Source organism: Amblyomma maculatum, chromosome 10, assembly GCF_055883805.1.
Source record: "Amblyomma maculatum isolate TAMU_Amacu chromosome 10, ASM5588380v1, whole genome shotgun sequence".
Taxonomy (NCBI): Eukaryota; Metazoa; Arthropoda; class Arachnida; order Ixodida; family Ixodidae; genus Amblyomma; species Amblyomma maculatum.
The window spans coordinates 64,052,865-64,072,958 of NC_139353.1; the positions used below are offsets into that span (position 1 = coordinate 64,052,865).

The 20,094-nt window shown below is 43.7% G+C and overlaps 1 protein-coding gene across 1 annotated transcript in view; it reads right to left on the reverse strand.

Annotated features, from left to right (window-relative positions):
* The window catches only part of LOC146176689 (uncharacterized), a 181,386-nt gene that overhangs the window by 20,640 nt on the left and 140,652 nt on the right, over positions 1-20,094 (reverse strand). Inside the window, exons 12-16 of the mRNA XM_084582925.1 lie at positions 17,137-17,252; positions 16,228-16,462; positions 15,115-15,363; positions 12,962-13,225; positions 314-592 (exon numbers count right to left, since the gene is read on the reverse strand). Of these exons, the coding sequence (XP_084439051.1) occupies positions 314-592; positions 12,962-13,225; positions 15,115-15,363; positions 16,228-16,462; positions 17,137-17,252 (1,143 nt within the window). The remainder of the gene's footprint in view (positions 1-313; positions 593-12,961; positions 13,226-15,114; positions 15,364-16,227; positions 16,463-17,136; positions 17,253-20,094) is intronic.

Sequence of the window (20,094 nt, forward strand, 5' to 3'; positions counted from 1 at the left end):
GAGAAAACCTCAACTGGCTCAAAAACTTTACAAAAGTATAGGACGCTTCGACATCTTGCTAAAGTGCAGACTTAAGTCTCCAACCGACCTAACATAAGAAAATAATGAAAGTTGTGTATATTACCCCACAGAAGCTCGTATGTCTAGAAGCAGTACATATTTGCCACAGAGAGGCAGACAAAGCATCGTGTCCATAACAGAAAAGCCTCATAATCCTAATCAAATTGACCGAACGCTGAGATAGCCAAAATTCTGCGCACTCGTTCATCTTACGCGGGATGCTTTCCCTCGCAAACACTATTTTAGGGCGCACCTTTCTTGCACTTGGAAGGCGGGCAGCAGTTGGGCGGCGACGGCTGGAAGGTGGGGTCTATGTCCCACTCGAGGCACTCGCTGAAGTGCTGGTTGAAGTGGTGCGGACACTCGATGATGGCGCAGTTGACGCGAAGATTGGCGCCGCAGTGGCACACCTCCAAACAGCCGTTGTAGAACTCTTCGTTGACGTTGTACATGCGGCCATTGTACTTGCACATGGCTGGGCCCGGCTGAGGAACAGACACAGCGGTGCTGGGCGGCGGGGCAGGCACGGACGCTGCAGAAAGGAAGAGCAGGGAGCGAGCTTCTTTTATTTGCACTTTCCTTTTTGTTCGTATTGCTGTTCCCTCCTGTGTTAATGTTGTGATGATTACTTTGCACTTTCCCTTTTGTTCGTATTGCTGTTCCCTCCTGTGTTAATGTTCTGATGATTACTTTGCACTTTCCCTTTTAGAGCGCAGCTCTCTGGCGTCCGTTTCTGGGTTTCGCGTCGGCGTCGGCGTCGTCCTCGGCCTCGTAACCAGCTCCGCCCCCTTTCTTCCCCCAGCGCTAGCAGCGACCGACTGATACCGCTGGATGCCGCTGACGCCGCTAGAGAGTCAAGATAACGTGACTGCATAGAACACCGTCGCCGCCATGCAGAAAAAGGAGGGAAGGGTCCCCCCCCCCTGTTCCTGTGTGGCAGATAGGGTGCTCTTCAGTTGCCGACGCGCCGGTTATTTCACATAGGCCCCGGCACGTCGACGAGTACGTGACCACCTTCCCACGGCTAGACCTGGTTCTTGGCGCTGCGGAAGCGAGGGTATCATATTGTTTGCGTCGGCATCGGCGGCGTTGTCCCTGAAACCAACTCCGCAGCTGGGGTTGACTCACTATCGGCGTCAGCAGCATCAGTCAGTCGCTGCTATCTCTTCCCTCCTCCCTTTATCGCGTTGTCCGCTTGCTTCGCGCGCTTCTGCACCCATCGTTTGCCGCTGGGTGTACACGCCGCCCCCCTCCCCCCTCTTCCTGCGAGTCTCCGGTTGTCAAAGCGCCGGCTCGAACTTAATTCCTTTCTTCGCTCCTCCTCCAATGCAACCCCTGTGCGGTGGCAATCAGAGAGCCAGATCGGTGGCGGCGGATCTGTATATCTTTGTTAAAGGAATACATGTGAAAAATAAAAAAAAAATCTGTGATAGCGCATACATGTGTTGCTCAATTTCTTTGCCTCAATCTATAGAAAAGGTGAAACAGCTTATTTGCTGCGCTCAAATTTCGCATTACGAAGCAACGTAATCGTCGGTAATTTTGTTCGCATTTCTGTTCCCTCCTGTGTTAATGTTGTGATAATTACTTTGCACTTTCCCTTTTGTTCGTATTGCTGTGCCCTCCTGTATTAATGTTGTGACGATTACTTTGCACTTTCCCTTTTGTTCGTATTGCTGTTTCCTCCTGTGTTAGTGTTGTGATGATTACTTTGCCCTTTCCCTTTTGTTCGTATTGCTGTTCCCGCCTGTGTTAATGTTGTGATGATTACTTTGCACTTTCCCTTTTGTTCGTATTGCTGTTCTCTCCTGTGTTAATGTTGTGATGATTACTTTACACTTTCCCTTTTGTTCGTATTGCTGTTCCCTCCTGTGTTGATGTTGTGATGATTACTTTGCACTTTCACTTTTTGTTTGTATTGCTGTTCCCTCCTGTGTTAATGTTGTGATGATTACTTTGCACTTTCCCTTTTGTTCGTATTGCTGTTCCCTCCTGTGTTAATGCTGTGATGATTACTTTGCACTTTCCCTTTTGTTCGTATTGCTGTTTCCTCCTGTGTTAGTGTTGTGATGATTACTTTGCTCTTTCCCTTTTGTTCGTATTGCTGTTCCCTCCTGTGTTAATGCTGTGATGATTACTTTGCACTTTCCCTTTTGTTCGTATTGCTGTTTCCTCCTGTGTTAGTGTTGTGATGATTACTTTGCTCTTTCCATTTTGTTCGTATTGCTGTTCCCTCCTGTGTTAATGTTGTGATGATTACTTTGCACTTTCCCTTTTGTTCGTATTGCTGTTTCCTCCTGTGTTAGTGTTGTGATTGTTACTTTGCTCTTTCCATTTTGTTCGTATTGCTGTTCCCTCCTGTGTTAATGTTGTGATGACTACTTTGCACTTTCCCTTTTGTTCGCATTGCTGTTTCCTCCTGTGTTGATGTTGTGATGATTACTTTGCACTTTCACTTTTGTTTGTATTGCTGTTCCCGCCTGTGTTAATGTTGTGATGATTACTTTGCCCTTTCCCTTTTGTTCGTATTGCTGTTCTCTCCTGTGTTAATGTTGTGATGATTACTTTGCACTTTCCCTTTTGTTCGTATTGCTGTTCCCTCCTGTGTTGATGTTGTGATGATTACTTTGCACTTTCACTTTTGTTTGTATTGCTGTTCCCGCCTGTGTTAATGTTGTGATGATTACTTTGCACTTTCCCTTTTGTTCGTATTGCTGTTCTTTCCTGTGTTAATGTTGTGATGATTACTTTGCACTTTCCCTTTTGTTCGCATTGCTGTTCCCTCCTGTGTTAATGTTGTGATGATTACTTTGCACTTTCCCTTTTCTTCGTATTGCTGTTCCCTCCTGTGTTGATGTTGTGATGATTACTTTGCACTTTCACTTTTGTTTGTATTGCTGTTCCCTCCTGTGTTAATGTTGTGATGATTACTTTGCACTTTCCCTTTTGTTTGTATTGCTGTTCCCTCCTGTGTTAATGTTGTGATGATTACTTTGCACTTTCCCTTATTGCTGTTTTCTCCTGTGTTAGTGTTGTGATGATTACTTTGCTCTTTCCATTTTGTTCGCATTGCTGTTCCCTCCTGTGTTAATGTTGTGATGATTACTTTGCACTTTCCCTTTTGTTCGTATTGCTGTTTCCTCCTGTGTTGATGTTGTGATGATTACTTTGCACTTTCCCTTTTGTTCGCATTGCTGTTCCCTCCTGTGTTAATGTTGTGATGATTACTTTGCACTTTCCCTTTTGTTCGTATTGCTGTTCCCTCCTGTGTTAATGTTGTGATGATTACTTTGCACTTTCCCTTTTGTTCGCATTGCTGTTCCCTCCTGTGTTAATGTTGTGATGATTACTTTGCACTTTCCCTTTTGTTCGCATTGCTGTTCTCTCCTGTGTTAATGTTGTGATGATTACTTTGCACTTTCCCTTTTGTTCGCAGTGCTGTTCTCTCCTGTGTTAATGTTGTGATGATTACTTTGCACTTTCCCTTTTGTTCGCATTGCTGTTCTCTCCTGTGTTAATGTTGTGATGATTACTTTGCACTTTCCCTTTTGTTCGCATTGCTGTTCTCTCCTGTGTTAATGTTGTGATGATTACTTTGCACTTTCACTTTTGTTTGTATTGCTGTTCCCGCCTGTGTTAATGTTGTGATGATTACTTTGCCCTTTCCCTTTTGTTCGTATTGCTGTTCTCTCCTGTGTTAATGTTGTGATGATTACTTTGCACTTTCCCTTTTGTTCGTATTGCTGTTCCCTCCTGTGTTGATGTTGTGATGATTACTTTGCACTTTCACTTTTGTTTGTATTGCTGTTCCCGCCTGTGTTAATGTTGTGATGATTACTTTGCTCTTTCCATTTTGTTCGCATTGCTGTTCTCTCCTGTGTTAATGTTGTGATGATTACTTTGCACTTTCCCTTTTGTTCGCATTGCTGTTCCCTCCTGTGTTAATGTTGTGATGATTACTTCGCACTTTCCCTTTTGTTCGCATTGCTGTTCCCTCCTGTGTTAATGTTGTGATGATTACTTTGCACTTTCCCTTTTGTTCGCATTGCTGTTCCCTCCTGTGTTAATGTTGTGATGATTACTTTGCACTTTCCCTTTTGTTCGCATTGCTGTTCTCTCCTGTGTTAATGTTGTGATGATTACTTTGCACTTTCCCTTTTGTTCGCATTGCTGTTCCCTCCTGTGTTAATGTTGTGATGATTACTTTGCACTTTCCCTTTTGTTCGTATTGCTGTTCCCTCCTGTGTTAATGTTGTGATGATTACTTTGCACTTTCCCTTTTGTTCGCATTGCTGTTCCCTCCTGTGTTAATGTTGTGATGATTACTTTGCACTTTCCCTTTTGCTCGCATTGCTGTTCCCTCCTGTGTTAATGTTGTGATGATTACTTTGCACTTTCCCTTTTGTTCGCATTGCTGTTCCCTCCTGTGTTAATGTTGTGATGATTACTTTGCACTTTCCCTTTTGTTCGTATTGCTGTTCCCTCCTGTGTTAATGTTGTGATGATTACTTTGCACTTTCCCTTTTGTTCGCATTGCTGTTCCCTCCTGTGTTAATGTTGTGGTGATTACTTTGCACTTTCCCTTTTGTTCGCATTGCTGTTCCCTCCTGTGTTAATGTTGTGATGATTACTTTGCACTTTCCCTTTTGTTCGCATTGCTGTTCCCTCCTGTGTTAATGTTGTGATGATTACTTTGCACTTTCGCTTTTGTTCGTATTGCTGTTCCCTCCTGTGTTGATGTTGTGATGATTACTTTGCACTTTCACTTTTGTTTGTATTGCTGTTCCCTCCTGTGTTAATGTTGTGATGATTACTTTGCACTTTCCCTTTTGTTCGCATTGCTGTTCTCTCCTGTGTTAATGTTGTGATGATTACTTTGCACTTTCACTTTTGTTTGTATTGCTGTTCCCGCCTGTGTTAATGTTGTGATGATTACTTTGCACTTTCACTTTTGTTTGTATTGCTGTTCCCGCCTGTGTTAATGTTGTGATGATTACTTTGCACTTTCCCTTTTGTTCGCATTGCTGTTCTCTCCTGTGTTAATGTTGTGATGATTACTTTGCACTTTCCCTTTTGTTTGCATTGCTGTTCCCTCCTGTGTTAATGTTGTGATGATTACTTTGCACTTTCCCTTTTGTTCGCATTGCTGTTCCCTCCTGTGTTAATGTTGTGATGATTACTTTGCACTTTCCCTTTTGTTCGCATTGCTGTTCTCTCCTGTGTTAATGTTGTGATGATTACTTTGCACTTTCCCTTTTGTTCGCATTGCTGTTCCCTCCTGTGTTAATGTTGTGATGATTACTTTGCACTTTCCCTTTTGTTCGCATTGCTGTTCTCTCCTGTGTTAATGTTGTGATGATTACTTTGCACTTTCCCTTTTGTTCGCAGTGCTGTTCTCTCCTGTGTTAATGTTGTGATGATTACTTTGCACTTTCCCTTTTGTTCGTATTGCTGTTCCCTCCTGTGTTGTGATGATTACTTTGCACTTTCCCTTTTGTTCGTATTGCTGTTCCCGCCTGTGTTAATGTTGTGATGATTACTTTGCACTTTCCCTTTTGTTCGCATTGCTGTTCTCTCCTGTGTTAATGTTGTGATGATTACTTTGCACTTTCCCTTTTGTTTGTATTGCTGTTCCCGCCTGTGTTAATGTTGTGATGATTACTTTGCACTTTCCCTTTTGTTCGCATTGCTGTTCCCTCCTGTGTTAATGTTGTGATGATTACTTTGCACTTTCCCTTTTGTTCGTATTGCTGTTCCCTCCTGTGTTAATGTTGTGATGATTACTTTGCACTTTCCCTTTTGTTCGCATTGCTGTTCCCTCCTGTGTTAATGTTGTGATGATTACTTTGCACTTTCCCTTTTGTTCGCATTGCTGTTCCCTCCTGTGTTAATGTTGTGATGATTACTTTGCACTTTCCCTTTTGTTCGCATTGCTGTTCCCTCCTGTGTTAATGTTGTGATGATTACTTTGCACTTTCCCTTTTGTTCGCATTGCTGTTCCCTCCTGTGTTAATGTTGTGATGATTACTTTGCACTTTCCCTTTTGTTCGTATTGCTGTTCCCTCCTGTGTTAATGTTGTGATGATTACTTTGCACTTTCCCTTTTGTTCGCATTGCTGTTCCCTCCTGTGTTAATGTTGTGATGATTACTTTGCACTTTCCCTTTTGTTCGCATTGCTGTTCCCTCCTGTGTTAATGTTGTGATGATTACTTTGCACTTTCCCTTTTGTTCGCATTGCTGTTCCCTCCTGTGTTAATGTTGTGATGATTACTTTGCACTTTCGCTTTTGTTCGTATTGCTGTTCCCTCCTGTGTTGATGTTGTGATGATTACTTTGCACTTTCACTTTTGTTTGTATTGCTGTTCCCTCCTGTGTTAATGTTGTGATGATTACTTTGCACTTTCCCTTTTGTTCGCATTGCTGTTCTCTCCTGTGTTAATGTTGTGATGATTACTTTGCACTTTCACTTTTGTTTGTATTGCTGTTCCCGCCTGTGTTAATGTTGTGATGATTACTTTGCCCTTTCCCTTTTGTTCGTATTGCTGTTCTCTCCTGTGTTAATGTTGTGATGATTACTTTGCACTTTCCCTTTTGTTCGTATTGCTGTTCCCTCCTGTGTTGATGTTGTGATGATTACTTTGCACTTTCACTTTTGTTTGTATTGCTGTTCCCGCCTGTGTTAATGTTGTGATGATTACTTTGCACTTTCCCTTTTGTTCGCAGTGCTGTTCTCTCCTGTGTTAATGTTGTGATGATTACTTTGCACTTTCCCTTTTGTTCGCATTGCTGTTCTCTCCTGTGTTAATGTTGTGATGATTACTTTGCACTTTCCCTTTTGTTCGCATTGCTGTTCCCTCCTGTGTTAATGTTGTGATGATTACTTTGCACTTTCCCTTTTGTTCGCATTGCTGTTCCCTCCTGTGTTAATGTTGTGATGATTACTTTGCACTTTCCCTTTTGTTCGCATTGCTGTTCTCTCCTGTGTTAATGTTGTGATGATTACTTTGCACTTTCCCTTTTGTTCGCATTGCTGTTCCCTCCTGTGTTAATGTTGTGATGATTACTTTGCACTTTCCCTTTTGTTCGCATTGCTGTTCTCTCCTGTGTTAATGTTGTGATGATTACTTTGCACTTTCCCTTTTGTTCGCAGTGCTGTTCTCTCCTGTGTTAATGTTGTGATGATTACTTTGCACTTTCCCTTTTGTTCGTATTGCTGTTCCCTCCTGTGTTAATGTTGTGATGATTACTTTGCACTTTCCCTTTTGTTCGTATTGCTGTTCCCGCCTGTGTTAATGTTGTGATGATTACTTTGCACTTTCCCTTTTGTTCGCATTGCTGTTCTCTCCTGTGTTAATGTTGTGATGATTACTTTGCACTTTCCCTTTTGTTTGTATTGCTGTTCCCGCCTGTGTTAATGTTGTGATGATTACTTTGCACTTTCCCTTTTGTTCGCAGTGCTGTTCTCTCCTGTGTTAATGTTGTGATGATTACTTTGCACTTTCCCTTTTGTTCGCATTGCTGTTCTCTCCTGTGTTAATGTTGTGATGATTACTTTGCACTTTCCCTTTTGTTCGCATTGCTGTTCCCTCCTGTGTTAATGTTGTGATGATTACTTTGCACTTTCCCTTTTGTTCGCATTGCTGTTCCCTCCTGTGTTAATGTTGTGATGATTACTTTGCACTTTCCCTTTTGTTCGTATTGCTGTTCCCTCCTGTGTTGATGTTGTGATGATTACTTTGCACTTTCCCTTTTGTTCGTATTGCTGTTCCCGCCTGTGTTAATGTTGTGATGATTACTTTGCACTTTCCCTTTTGTTCGCATTGCTGTTCTCTCCTGTGTTAATGTTGTGATGATTACTTTGCACTTTCCCTTTTGTTCGCATTGCTGTTCCCTCCTGTGTTAATGTTGTGATGATTACTTTGCACTTTCCCTTTTGTTCGCATTGCTGTTCCCTCCTGTGTTAATGTTGTGATGATTACTTTGCACTTTCCCTTTGTTCGCATTGCTGTTCCCTCCTGTGTTAATGTTGTGATGATTACTTTGCACTTTCCCTTTTGTTCGCATTGCTGTTCCCTCCTGTGTTAATGTTGTGATGATTACTTTGCACTTTCCCTTTTGTTCGCATTGCTGTTCTCTCCTGTGTTAATGTTGTGATGATTACTTTGCACTTTCCCTTTTGTTCGCATTGCTGTTCCCTCCTGTGTTAATGTTGTGATGATTACTTTGCACTTTACCTTTTGTTCGCATTGCTGTTCTCTCCTGTGTTAATGTTGTGATGATTACTTTGCACTTTCCCTTTTGTTCGCATTGCTGTTCTCTCCTGTGTTAATGTTGTGATGATTACTTTGCACTTTCCCTTTTGTTCGCATTGCTGTTCCCTCCTGTGTTAATGTTGTGATGATTACTTTGCACTTTCCCTTTTGTTCGCATTGCTGTTCCCTCCTGTGTTAATGTTGTGATGATTACTTTGCACTTTCCCTTTTGTTCGTATTGCTGTTCCCTCCTGTGTTAATGTTGTGATGATTACTTTGCACTTTCCCTTTTGTTCGTATTGCTGTTCCCTCCTGTGTTGATGTTGTGATGATTACTTTGCACTTTCACTTTTGTTTGTATTGCTGTTCCCTCCTGTGTTAATGTTGTGATGATTACTTTGCACTTTCCCTTTTGTTCGCATTGCTGTTCCCTCCTGTGTTAATGTTGTGATGATTACTTTGCACTTTCCCTTTTGTTCGCATTGCTGTTCCCTCCTGTGTTAATGTTGTGATGATTACTTTGCACTTTCCCTTTTGTTCGTATTGCTGTTCCCTCCTGTGTTGATGTTGTGATGATTACTTTGCACTTTCACTTTTGTTTGTATTGCTGTTCCCTCCTGTGTTAATGTTGTGATGATTACTTTGCACTTTCCCTTTTGTTCGTATTGCTGTTCCCTCCTGTGTTAATGTTGTGATGATTACTTTGCACTTTCCCTTTTGTTCGCATTGCTGTTCTCTCCTGTGTTAATGTTGTGATGATTACTTTGCACTTTCCCTTTTGTTCGCATTGCTGTTCCCTCCTGTGTTAATGTTGTGATGATTACTTTGCACTTTCCCTTTTGTTCGTATTGCTGTTCCCTCCTGTGTTAATGTTGTGATGATTACTTTGCACTTTCCCTTTTGTTCGTATTGCTGTTTTCTCCTGTGTTAGTGTTGTGATGATTACTTTGCACTTTCCCTTTTGTTCGCATTGCTGTTCCCTCCTGTGTTAATGTTGTGATGATTACTTTGCACTTTCCCTTTTGTTCGCATTGCTGTTCTCTCCTGTGTTAATGTTGTGATGATTACTTTGCACTTTCCCTTTTGTTCGCATTGCTGTTCTCTCCTGTGTTAATGTTGTGATGATTACTTTGCACTTTCCCTTTTGTTCGCATTGCTGTTCCCTCCTGTGTTAATGTTGTGATGATTACTTTGCACTTTCCCTTTTGTTCGCATTGCTGTTCCCTCCTGTGTTAATGTTGTGATGATTACTTTGCACTTTCCCTTTTGTTCGCATTGCTGTTCCCTCCTGTGTTAATGTTGTGATGATTACTTTGCACTTTCCCTTTTGTTCGTATTGCTGTTCCCTCCTGTGTTGATGTTGTGATGATTACTTTGCACTTTCACTTTTGTTTGTATTGCTGTTCCCTCCTGTGTTAATGTTGTGATGATTACTTTGCACTTTCCCTTTTGTTCGCATTGCTGTTCCCTCCTGTGTTAATGTTGTGATGATTACTTTGCACTTTCCCTTTTGTTCGCATTGCTGTTCCCTCCTGTGTTAATGTTGTGATGATTACTTTGCACTTTCCCTTTTGTTCGTATTGCTGTTCCCTCCTGTGTTGATGTTGTGATGATTACTTTGCACTTTCACTTTTGTTTGTATTGCTGTTCCCTCCTGTGTTAATGTTGTGATGATTACTTTGCACTTTCCCTTTTGTTCGTATTGCTGTTCCCTCCTGTGTTAATGTTGTGATGATTACTTTGCACTTTCCCTTTTGTTCGCATTGCTGTTCTCTCCTGTGTTAATGTTGTGATGATTACTTTGCACTTTCCCTTTTGTTCGCATTGCTGTTCCCTCCTGTGTTAATGTTGTGATGATTACTTTGCACTTTCCCTTTTGTTCGTATTGCTGTTCCCTCCAGTGTTAATGTTGTGATGATTACTTTGCACTTTCCCTTTTGTTCGTATTGCTGTTTTCTCCTGTGTTAGTGTTGTGATGATTACTTTGCACTTTCCCTTTTGTTCGCATTGCTGTTCCCTCCTGTGTTAATGTTGTGATGATTACTTTGCACTTTCCCTTTTGTTCGCATTGCTGTTCCCTCCTGTGTTAATGTTGTGATGATTACTTTGCACTTTCCCTTTTGTTCGTATTGCTGTTCCCTCCTGTGTTAATGTTGTGATGATTACTTTGCACTTTCCCTTTTGTTCGTATTGCTGTTCCCTCCTGTGTTGATGTTGTGATGATTACTTTGCACTTTCCCTTTTGTTCGCATTGCTGTTCTCTCCTGTGTTAATGTTGTGATGATTACTTTGCACTTTCCCTTTTGTTCGCATTGCTGTTCCCTCCTGTGTTAATGTTGTGATGATTACTTTGCACTTTCCCTTTTGTTCGTATTGCTGTTCCCTCCTGTGTTGATGTTGTGATGATTACTTTGCACTTTCTCTTTTGTTCGCATTGCTGTTCCCTCCTGTGTTAATGTTGTGATGATTACTTTGCACTTTCCCTTTTGTTCGCATTGCTGTTCCCTCCTGTGTTAATGTTGTGATGATTACTTTGCACTTTCCCTTTTGTTCGTATTGCTGTTCCCTCCTGTGTTGATGTTGTGATGATTACTTTGCACTTTCCCTTTTGTTCGCATTGCTGTTCTCTCCTGTGTTAATGTTGTGATGATTACTTTGCACTTTCCCTTTTGTTCGTATTGCTGTTCCCTCCTGTGTTGATGTTGTGATGATTACTTTGCACTTTCCCTTTTGTTCGTATTGCTGTTCCCTCCTGTGTTGATGTTGTGATGATTACTTTGCACTTTCTCTTTTGTTCGCATTGCTGTTCCCTCCTGTGTTAATGTTGTGATGATTACTTTGCACTTTCCCTTTTGTTCGCATTGCTGTTCCCTCCTGTGTTAATGTTGTGATGATTACTTTGCACTTTCTCTTTTGTTCGTATTGCTGTTCCCTCCTGTGTTGATGTTGTGATGATTACTTTGCACTTTCCCTTTTGTTCGTATTGCTGTTCCCTCCTGTGTTGATGTTGTGATGATTACTTTGCACTTTCTCTTTTGTTCGCATTGCTGTTCCCTCCTGTGTTAATGTTGTGATGATTACTTTGCACTTTCCCTTTTGTTCGCATTGCTGTTCCCTCCTGTGTTAATGTTGTGATGATTACTTTGCACTTTCTCTTTTGTTCGTATTGCTGTTCCCTCCTGTGTTGATGTTGTGATGATTACTTTGCACTTTCCCTTTTGTTCGTATTGCTGTTCCCTCCTGTGTTGATGTTGTGATGATTACTTTGCACTTTCTCTTTTGTTCGCATTGCTGTTCCCTCCTGTGTTAATGTTGTGATGATTACTTTGCACTTTCCCTTTTGTTCGCATTGCTGTTCTCTCCTGTGTTAATGTTGTGATGATTACTTTGCACTTTCCCTTTTGTTCGTATTGCTGTTCCCTCCTGTGTTGATGTTGTGATGATTACTTTGCACTTTCCCTTTTGTTCGTATTGCTGTTCCCTCCTGTGTTGATGTTGTGATGATTACTTTGCACTTTCCCTTTTGTTCGCATTGCTGTTCTCTCCTGTGTTAATGTTGTGATGATTACTTTGCACTTTCCCTTTTGTTCGTATTGCTGTTCCCTCCTGTGTTAATGTTGTGATGATTACTTTGCACTTTCCCTTTTGTTCGTATTGCTGTTCCCTCCTGTGTTGATGTTGTGATGATTACTTTGCACTTTCTCTTTTGTTCGCATTGCTGTTCCCTCCTGTGTTAATGTTGTGATGATTACTTTGCACTTTCCCTTTTGTTCGCATTGCTGTTCCCTCCTGTGTTAATGTTGTGATGATTACTTTGCACTTTCCCTTTTGTTCGTATTGCTGTTCCCTCCTGTGTTGATGTTGTGATGGTTACTTTGCACTTTCCCTTTTGTTCGTATTGCTGTTTTCTCCTGTGTTAGTGTTGTGATGATTACTTTGCTCTTTCCATTTTGTTCGTATTGCTGTTCCCTCCTGTGTTAATGTTGTGATGATTACTTTGCACTTTCTCTTTTGTTCGCATTGCTGTTTCCTCCTGTATAAATGTTGTGATGATTACACACTAAAGGCAAAGGGATTGTCATTCTGGTTTCTCAGGCGCCCATATAACTGGAAAAGCTACGTGAAGTGCAGCTTAAGACTGCAAGTGGTGGCAATGCTGATATTTCTTTGTCTGCACTTTTCCTTTTGTTTTTACTGCTTTTTACTTCCTATGTTCATGTTGTGATGATTACTTACTAATGGCAAAGGGCTTTACCACTCGTATTATACAGCAATACTCAGTAGTACCACTCCATTTTGTGTATGTACGCTCCTGCCTGCTTAACCTTAAACAGTTAAATTCTATTTAGCAGTTATGTTTTCCTTCTTATACTTTGAACGCAGATATATTATTTTGAAACAGGAATTGTAGTTATTGCTGGAAACGCGGGGGCCGGTTTGTGCCATTCCGTCATGATGACAAACTTAGTTGTATATTTTAATTAAAATAATGACATCCCTTCTCGTCCGTATAGCCACACTTGTAGATATATCACAATTACAATACAAATATTAGCACAGGAGCAGTTCTTCCCCATTCATCGCCACAAAATAAAAACGATCTGCGCGAGTCTGCCGCGATCACGTGTAGAGAGCTGCGTACCCTTACCGCTGCGAGGCCCGTTGCACATGACGTAAGGGCAGAGGCAGGGGTCGTCGGGCGTGACCACCACGGGCTGCGGACAGTCCTTGTCGGCCGATTGCACGGTCACCGAGAGCGGCGGGCAGCCGCCCACGCACTCGGCCAACGCAGAGCCGTTGGCTAGCAGCGCGCAGGTACAGACGCGACGTAGGCAACCCTGGCCGGACTCCCACTCATCGCCTAACCGGCGTGGCTTCCCGGCCTCGTCCAGGCACACGTCATTCTGCGGATCTGCAGAACAGAAGTACCCGAGACGTCAGACTTGCTGGATAAATGTTATAACATTGGTCAAAGCCAGCTGTTGAATCAGTCGGCTAACCATGTTCTTGACACAGCAGTGCCAAAAGTTCGAATAGCCTGAAAAATTACAAAAAAAATAGACAAAGGTTGAACCCCGCTAAACCTAAGTAATCAAAACGAAAGCTTGGACCTTGGAAGAAGGAAACAATTAAGGAGAGGCCCTTGCTATACCCAACGCATTGGAGAAAGTGTACCGGAAATGACGTCAAAATTTAGGGTCAGCTAAGTCGGGCCATTAGCAACGGTATCGCTGTTGCTATGAAAACTCGGGCCACTAGCAACAGCGTTGCTAAGGGCCCTAGGTACGTGAGCGTCGCGGAGAAGGAAAATACGGAGGGTAAAGGAGGAGGAGAGACATTGCAGCGTCCGGTCGCGGCGCGGCCATGCCGGCTTCAAAAAAGTGACGTCAGGACTTCTCTCAAGTTTTCCCTCCTCAATAGTTTGGTGGTTTGGCGAGACGGGCTTCACGTCCTTCCGAGGTCTCGGCGTCACGTTTCGCTCGACCCGCCTCTCTTCGTCTCTGTGCGGCAACCTCTCGGCAAGCTCAGGTTTGGCCAGGTTTGGCCTGTCTGCTTCGTAACCTCTGACACGCAGACAGTGCACGAGGCGTCGCAACTGGATCACCCATGACGACTGCTGCTGTAAAATTGTCGAGAGCTGTTGTGATCCGTTGGCACCGGCTAAGAGGCAGGAAAGGCTATCAGACAAATGGAGTGCCGCGGCTCCAGCGTAGCTACAGCCTGCGGCTGAGTGACGTCGTGGTGGTTATGTTACTAGGCAAAGGAGGAACGCGCGGTTACCTCGAATTTGGCAGTAGTTACCGAGCGACGTCATAGTTACCACATGCTTTCTCCTCGGTTCAAGAAAAAACGCGCACATGACGAAAAATCTATAGAGGGCTGTAAAAAAAGCTATCGCTTTTAAAAAGAGGAAGTACGCTTGCAAAGAACTAGGCAGGTAGACGCTCGACAGAACCGTCGACCTGTCGGCTTTTTGTGAACGCCTACTTTTTTCTGTATTTTTTTTTTGTAAAAATGCACCGGCCGAACAGAAAGAAACTGCTCTTCAATGCAGCCTGCAAGATTAACGACCCGAACACTAGTACACCACTGTTACCCATGCGGCCTTTAGATCTCACAAGCGAATGATTAGTCATGATCTAGAAGCAAAACGTGCGTAGCGTGCATGTTATGTGAAGTTCTCTCGAAATAAGGAAAAAGTCTTACAATCTTACAATGCGCGTTTTCTATGCTGATTATAGCTCACTTGTACAAGTCAGATCGTTGTTAACGAAAGCTGAAATAAAATGTCTGCTTTTTATTCGGCTCGCTCTCGACGACGGTTTGCAACCATATGGGCTGTATCACTAGAGAAACCGTTTGGCTATGTTACTGCGCAGCAGAGTGTTACCAGAACTACAAACGAGAGCAGAAGGAAAGTTACGTCTGCAAACATGAGGAGGAAATAGCAGACTGCATTTTCAAAAGCACTTGCAGACACCTCTAGATCAACAGATTATACGGTTGGCTTTCTATACCCCGTAATTACAAAACACATGATGAAGGGCAAAGTTTTATAAACAACGTTTTAATGTTTTATAAACAACTTCCAACGTCATAGCATACGCGGTGATCATGTCAGCCTAGTTAACTGGAAAGATATGGAAAAGCCCCTTGCTCGGTATTGGGTTCAGTCAGGCTGGCAATGTCAGCTGCCGCTTTTTTTAAAGTGCCATAGCGTGTACCCACAAAACCACTCCCGCTCTAGTTACACGAAACGAATACTCAAGTAGTTCAAGCAGAGGTCATTCAGTGGCTTACCGCTGGGCTTCCTAGGAGTAGGTGGCTTGCCATCGCAGTAGGGTATCATGCAACAGGCGTCATCCGGCGCGGGCGCCCACTGGCAGTCCTCGTAACCCACTGTGTCCACGTACACCTCGCACCGGTCCTGGCACTCGATCAGACCCTCGGCGTGGCACACGCATTTATGGTCGCAGCCGTCGTAGAACACCTGGCCGGCTTCGTACGTCCGGTTGCGGTGCACGCATCCGTTGAACGACGCTCGCACCGCTGCGGTAGCGAAGAGCAATACGGAAAGTCTTTCAGCACTACTGTCTTCACTTTGGGACAATAGGCTGAAGCTAAGACAAGTTCCTTTTAGTGTAGCTGGCTCATGTGAAAGATGTAGCGTTCGACGAAAGTACGTCTATTGAGCAAGCTTTACATTTCCCAGCCAGAAACACTTTATTCGGAACTGCGAACACAATCTAAAAAAAGATGACTTAGAAATTAAAACCATGGCCATGTAACTCTCTTCACTTGTAAATATTATGCACTGAAACAACAGCATCCTCATTCTTCCAGGACATCAGCAAAGAGGTTGTTTCACAGATCCTGAAACAAAGCTATCACTGCAATAAGACTGCGCTCTAGTTTTGTATTTGGTATTCCGGACAAACCAAAACGAAGTTAATCATCAAGCATCTTGAAGGCAGGCTACAGACGTCTGACGAAGAGACAGTCAGGCTGTGTGATGCTGCCAATTATTCCGTAATGAAGAATGTACATTATTGTCTAAGCAGCTCAAGATTCCCTTTATATCACTGCTTTGCAGTTACGCTGTACCCAAGTAGTGAACATTAAGCTTTACTACAGCCACGGATATGTGTGTAACAGCTGCAATCCCATATGCGTATTTTTATTACAGTTTGAGTGCGAGCTGACAGCTACACTGAATAAAGGTCACCACTAGACATCATTCTTGTGTTCCGTGCACTTGTCCGCAGTTACTATTTCATCTACGGTGACAAAATATATTTCCGACTAGACCAGCACTCCGTGATTCATCAATGCAGACAAGCCCACCCCCATTATATATACAGGTGTGGACGAGTCACGGACGTTCGCGCCGTAGCGTTGATGCGTGAAGCGTACCGGGAGCGAAGGTCTTGACCTTGACCGTGTTGCTGGACGTGGCGCTGAGCTCGGCGTCGACGTCCTCACCAGGAGGCTTGACTAGGCGGAGATAGTACTCGGTCTCAGGCTGCAAACCACCCAAGCGAATCTCGAATGACGAGCTGGCCGGCACTGCACGCATGTCACTCAGCTTGTACTTGTGCTTCATCCACTGGACAGTTCCGCCGTCTCTCGTGACAACGGCGTACCACACCTGCATAGAAATCACCGAGATACAGTGAGAATGCTACAAGCAACTGCTAGAGTTACAGCGTTGTGATTATGCTGGACTTTATGAACAGTGGTACAGTTTGCCAAACGCTGAGAGCACAAGGGGACTCCTTCTAAGGCGTGCAGTGACGCTAGTCCAGCACTCGTAGAAGCAATTGATATGGGGAAGGTAGGGCAAGAAGGAGATTTGGAACATGGGAATGCATTACAAGCCATGCGATGTGACTTAAAAGCAAACACTCTGGACAGTCAAATTTTGACAGAGTACAACCATTCCAAACCCCGTTATGAGCTATCCATTACAAATCATTCATAAAGAGACCGACACGACCGAACTTGCTGCGTGTGGTCACATTGGAAATACTTCTATCTCACAGAACGCTCTCTCATATAACCTTATTTGCATTTTTGAGCCCTGCCTCTCATACGTAAAACTCTCTTTCACGTATCTGGAGCTATTGTTTGCGCGCTCCACTTCTTCACAAGAGGCTAACCGTCCTATTCGCAACTAAATTAATTAAAACCTTATCTACCTTTCTACAGAACGCAATGACATGTCACACTGCTATCGTCACTGCAGTGCAATGGACAAGTGTCATAATCACCTAGTTCTTTGTGGATAAACATAGCCGGTAAAAATTGAAGAGGCATGCTTACCTGGATCATGGTGTCGGCAGCCATGTGCATAGTCTTGTTGTCCTGAAGCATAGTCCACCGAATCTTCACTGTAGTACCGTTTTCAGGTTCAGCCATTTCGATGAGCAGCTTCAGGCCTGGCGCGAAGAGAGATGCCACTTCATTTTTGTAAATGACCAATTATGTCATAACTGAGAAGCAATAGCTACTGCAAGTTCACTCTCGGACTTAATGAAGCTGTGTTCATTACAAGCTCGGCAGTTGAAATTCCATGAGTTTATCTGCAAGTGTTCTTATATGACTGGATGTATATCTCCGAGCAGATTTTTTTGTACGTAGTGAAGTTTATACGCAAAGACGTTCTCCTTCACTTAGGATGTCTGCTTTCTTCCTAAACATAAACGGCACGTTCAGCATCAGTGTGCAACTTCGTTCCTGATTAGTGAGGAAGTAGTTGCTTCCGCTTTTAAAATTGTATTTTAAAACATTAACTGTGGTTCAACACGGCTGAACCTCTGAACCTAGTCACGCGGAGTGGAAGCTCATTTAATGCATCGTTAGACATATTTGTTGTGCTCGGGGGAAACTATTGCATATTTATTGTTACGCTAGTCGACGTAGGGCCGGTAGCTCCACGTGTCGCAACAGCAGCGGGACACACGGCGAGTCACATGATAGAGCGCAATCGCGAGACAAGCGAGCGCCGCCGGCTAGAGGTGTGCACGGGTCGAAATTCTGAGCCCGAACCCGGCCCAGGCCCTACGCTGCAGGCCCGCGCCTGGCCTGGCCCATCATTCAAAGGGCATTAGCACGACCCGACCTGAATTCGGGTCATGAATCCGGCAGCGCCGAAGTTATTTCCTCTGCTCTAACTTGTGACTGGAATGGCTGAGGCATACTAGCAATAATAGTAATAATAATAATAATTGGTTATAGGGACAGAAAAGCGCATTATATATCAATTTCTCCGTGGGCACCTGAACCGCGCCATAAGAGAAGGGAGGGAGTGAGTCAAAGCGGAAAGAGTTTCCGTAGTGGATGGCTATGAAGTAATTTCGACCACCTGGGGATCTTCAACGTGCACTGACATCGCACAGCACACGGACGCCTCCCCGTTTCGATTTCATCGAAACGCAGCGCGCCGGCGATCGGGATCGAATCCGGGTACTCGGGTACAGTAGTCGGGCATCTCAATCACTGCACTAATGCGGCTAACAGAACCAGCAACTTTTATGTATACAGCTTCCTTGTTTCCCTAAAAGCGCGTAGGCTCTAGATATAATCAAAGGTTTAATTCTGTGGCCGGCTACTCGGTGAGATCGGAGCCAGGAACAAGCCTCAACAGAGAAGCTAGATGAGACAGCATGGCGCGAATCTCGAAACGGATAATGAAACGCCTCTGTTAGCGGCAGAAGCGCGTTGTGGATAGGCATATCGACGTCGGGTGAGAACTCAGACGTTCTCGCATTGGGAGGACGTTTGAAAACTCAGTTTTGTGCATTCGAGATGCCTGGCGCACCATGACCATATTTTCGCTTTCCAAAAGTTGCATGTACTCGAAATCGGTGTGTCCGGCCTGGCCCGGCCCACCCGAGAAAAATATACCCTGGCCCGGGCCCAGCCCGAACCCGATGCAGAGGGCTCCTGAGCGGCCGGAGCCCGGCCAACGGACCAGGCCGAGCCTGTGCATACCTCAGGCTACACGCATCGCAGATGTAACGGAGAGACGCGACGAGCCAAGTGGTATGACGTCACGGAGACACCTTCGCTGTGCCGCTTGAAGATCAAATGTTTAGTATCAGATGGCCGTCAGATTTAGCATATAAGTAGAGCTTAAGTTCTAAAACACCGCTCACTCATGACATGCATCTTAGACATCTTGTAAGAAGCATAGCAATCTGTGTTTTAACGATATTTTTGCTCAACAATGCCGCTTTTTTATTTCGAACTTTGTAGAAACAGTTTTCGGTGAACGCTTTTTTGTTAATCGCTTTGTATAATGGAAAAATGCATTTAACGGATACATTTTCAACTACCATCTTCCACCGATGTTCCGCGTTCACCAAGGATACAGGGCGTCCAAGGCTGGCTCAAAGGGGTTTCAAAAATTGTCGTGTTTAGTTTTATTACTTTAAAAATTACGTCAAGTAAACCAATACAAACTGCGGATGTTTTTTTTTTAATTACTGCCTACAATAACAACATTGTGAAGGGACAAGGTTATTAGTCTGGGCGAGATTCTAGCGCGTGCGCCTCCAAGCCGTTCAAAAAAGAATCGCAGTAATGGCGCCAGATGGCCCCTCTTGTCTGCGAAGTGGCCGGTGCTTTCCGCGGGCGCCGGACGCTCCCTCATCACCCGCGGCTACTTCAACGTCGATGCTAAGTAATTACAGTGGGTACCAGTGTTCATGAGCAAACTTTCGAGGTCACAGTTGTTAACTCACATCAAGCACTACAACTATTGCACCTTGCATTTATTACAACTTCGCACGACGCGTCGATTCAGTCAGCATGTGTTTTAGTTCAGTTACTATATGCCGTTACTCGCTGTAATGCGTGGCAGAACAAAGCATACGCGTGATTTAAAGTTTCCTCAAAAACTGAATTTATTGCCATAGAACATAGGTCGATCTGCACGCACGCATTCCTGTAGTGGAATAATCTAGGCGTAGTGCTGATTAGACACCTAATTCTTATTTTTAAATGCTTAGTAAGGCAATTTTTTCTCACATTTAGTTGCTGTCTATGATTTCGATCCTAAGGCTGCCGCAAGACAGCGTCAGGTAAACCACTAAATATCGCTGCATATATCAATAAAAACAAGTTTTTTTCTCGGCAATGACCTGTCATGTACAAAACGATATGAACAGTTTCTTATGAGGGCGATTGGATCTAGTATACGTTTTACCACAAGCAATCAAAATCAAATTCAAATTTGTTATTGTTTTCGATGTCTACTAGCAGTATTGAAGTGCAACT